This window comes from Drosophila sechellia, chromosome 3L (genome assembly GCF_004382195.2).
Source record: "Drosophila sechellia strain sech25 chromosome 3L, ASM438219v1, whole genome shotgun sequence".
Classification (NCBI taxonomy): domain Eukaryota; kingdom Metazoa; phylum Arthropoda; class Insecta; order Diptera; family Drosophilidae; genus Drosophila; species Drosophila sechellia.
In genome coordinates, this window is record NC_045951.1 from 16,146,594 (window position 1) to 16,149,657 (window position 3,064).

The 3,064-nt window shown below is 43.0% G+C and overlaps 1 protein-coding gene across 1 annotated transcript; it reads right to left on the reverse strand.

Annotated features, from left to right (window-relative positions):
* Nucleotides 1–1,653: 1,653 nt before the first annotated feature.
* On the reverse strand, nt 1,654–2,741 carry LOC6605970. Its single transcript, XM_002030746.2, has 2 exons — nt 2,652–2,741; nt 1,654–2,385 (listed from the first exon to the last, which is right to left on the reverse strand). Exons 1-2 carry the CDS (start codon nt 2,652–2,654, stop codon nt 1,753–1,755), a joined length of 636 nt encoding a protein of 211 aa, XP_002030782.1. The 5' UTR covers nt 2,655–2,741; the 3' UTR covers nt 1,654–1,752.
* Nucleotides 2,742–3,064: the final 323 nt, after the last annotated feature.

Consider the following 3,064-nt stretch of genomic DNA (forward strand, 5'->3'; position numbering starts at 1 on the left):
GTAAAATTTATAAGTTTTTTTAAAAAGAGTTTACAAGAAAGTATTCACGCTTACACATAAAATAAATATATTATATTTTTACATTTTGTTGATAAGCTTGAAAAGTTTAAAGACCACCTTCAATTTAAAGAACTCTGTACTGAATTTCTGTGTTAGCCTGTTTACGATTTCGTTTTAGACTTGTCTCATAAACTCGATAGTACTAACAAGTATCCGAAGTTGTTTTATCCATTATCACTCTTGCTGCACCGCTCCCTCACCTTTCACACACTTTCACTTTCGGCTCCACTGGCCGATTTTCACATATCGGTTGGCGGAGAGGAGGTGGACTCCTCTTGTTATCATTATCTTGTATCTATGGCCCTTCAAACGCTTTTCATTGTTGCTCGGTCGAATATTTTTATCTCGCTCGCTCGCTCGCACTCACTGTCTTCAGCCGGGCCGCATTTTCCGGTTTTTCCGATTCCGTTCCGTTTGCATTCGGCAACAATAAACCCGCAACTAAGTTGAATTTTCCTCGGCAGACGGCTTATATACGATTTTCCCAGTCGTCGCTTCGTCGAATGTTGAATGGCCAAAGCTTCGGCAGGCTTTTCCCGCATTTTCCGCAAGCTTTTCCCGCCTTCAACAGTCAACGAAACTTCTTTCAATCGGATACTGTTTACAGGTGTTTGTTTTGGCCCCGATTTATTGAGGTTTATGACCACCAAAAAGATACGGAAAATGGAAGGAATGAAAACAAAAATTCCGCAGTGTGCAATGCACTTAAAGCTCTTTGGCTTGGATTTTTTATTTGTTTTTGATATCTCAAGGAAAACAACGAATGTGCAAAGAATCCACAAAATTTCTGACACTTGTTGCTTCCCAATTTTATTTCAACTGCGCGTAAAAGTAGGCAAGCAATTTTTCTGTTTCTCCTGCTGAATTATTCATTAGCAAATTCGACAACGGCTAACCGCCGGAAACATAAAAATCCCATATATATTTAGGCCCAGCACAAACAGGCCCCCAAAACAAAAATAACATTTAAAACTTTTCAAATATTTATACGGCCAATTGGAAATTTGCTGAATTATTGAACTGCCGCAAACTTGTCAGTGGAAAAGGGACGCAGCGGATTTTCCAAGTAACAGGAAAACTTTCCTCAAGATTGGTTAATGAAAATGTATGCCAAGCGGCAACACGTAAAGAAAACAATAAAACCCGGGCACAATCCGCCGCAAATCAATTGGGAGTGGGTGGTCAGGGAGTGAGGTGTGGCAGGCCCAAAGGACTCACGCAGCAAGGTCCTCGCAGGACTGCGACAATATCTCACGGAGAAGAGTTCCTTGCGACGTTCCGTGCGCATTGTGAAAACATTTTTCTAATTTCCTGTCATCAATATAAATGAAATGTTCACGGCAGCAATCGAGTTGCTGCGAGGTATGAGTAGGGTTAAATGGGTATATTTGTTAGAGGGATGACATGAAACTCTAAAGCAATTCCACAAACATGAGCTCAGTAATTAATATTGTTTATCAATGATTTCTAAACATGCTTGTAATAAAAGTAACATTTTACTCATTTTTGGCTAATATGACACTGAGTACTGGGTACTTTATAGTCGCATCACCCACCTGAGCCATTTTCCAATATCGTGTGAAACCAGCAGAGTCGGGAAAGTATTTGTCTATGTATTTTGTAAAATTAAACAACAATTGTCGCACAGAACAGAAACAGAAATTCGTAGTGGAATACAGTAAGTGTTAGGGACTAGAAACGAAGTCGCTTTACGGAGCGATAGTGGTAACCATCGTCTAGGAGGGCCGAGGAGTCCTCCTCGCCATTGGGCAGCTCCTCCACGACGGCATTGCCGTCCAAGGGAGGCAGATACTCCTTCACGGGCAGCAGATCCGGAAACACCGATGGAGTGCGATAGTGGTATCCGTCGTCCAGGAGCACTGCGGACTCCACCTCCTTGTCGGGCTCCTCCTCCTCCACGGTTTTCACTTCCACCTCCTCTTGCGGTACCGTGATTATCTCCGCTGCCTGCGGCTGTTCGGTGGTGATGATAACTGCCTCGGTGGTTGGCTCCCCTGTGGTGGTTTCTTCTGGAATTATTACCTCGGTTGTGGTGGGCACCTCCTGCTCCTGCTCCTCCTCCACCACAGGTGGCAAGTACTCGTTGTTCAGCGGAGGCAGGTAATCACGGGGCGGCTGGAGGACATGGTTCAGGGTGGCGGCATGCTGCTCCACCGGCGGCAAGTAATCGCGACTGGGCACAGGTGGCAGCTGCACTGGAGGCAGGTACTCCAGCGGCAGGTGGCTAACATCACGGCGAACCACTGAGCGACAGCTGGCCAGGCTCACGACGGCCAACAGCAGGCAAATCTCCTTGAATCCTTGCTGGAAATTAAAGAAAAGGCCACATGAACAATATCAACTAATGCACTTTCATTAAGTTGAAAAAAAATTAAATATTATAATTTACAATAAAATGTCTTCTGTTTTTTATACAATTGTACTGAATTGGATTTTTGTATGTTAATATAAATGAAAAGGTATTATAATTTAGACGTTGTTTGAGTTCACATAAGTAAAGTTTGTTTCAGAATATGTATCTTTAATTTCTCTGTTTTGTTAAAAGTTACTATTTCTGCACAGTGACTTACCATCTTTGTTGTAACTTAAATGTTTGCTTCACTTGCTCTGCGATCTGTATCTGACCTGCTCAATCGATTGGAGCTGCGGTTGGGTTTTGCTGCTGCTGTTGAAATCATTTAAGTATTTATACAAAAAATTAGCAGGCCGGCCGCAAGATGTTCGATGGTCAATCGAACGCAATCGAACCGCATTAACACATATTTGACGAAACGCCGTTGGCCAAGTTAAGACGTCTTCAGACGTGTTCGACGCTCCCAGCCGGATGTTCGACGTTTTGGGCCCTGACAATGGTCATTGATCGTTAAAGATCTGAGGATTGGCGTTCGGAGATTATTATTATTATTATTATGTGTTTGCCCATTTGCTCTGCACTATTTGATTGCAGAAGAATCTGTCAATATTATCGTTAGAGATTACCCCA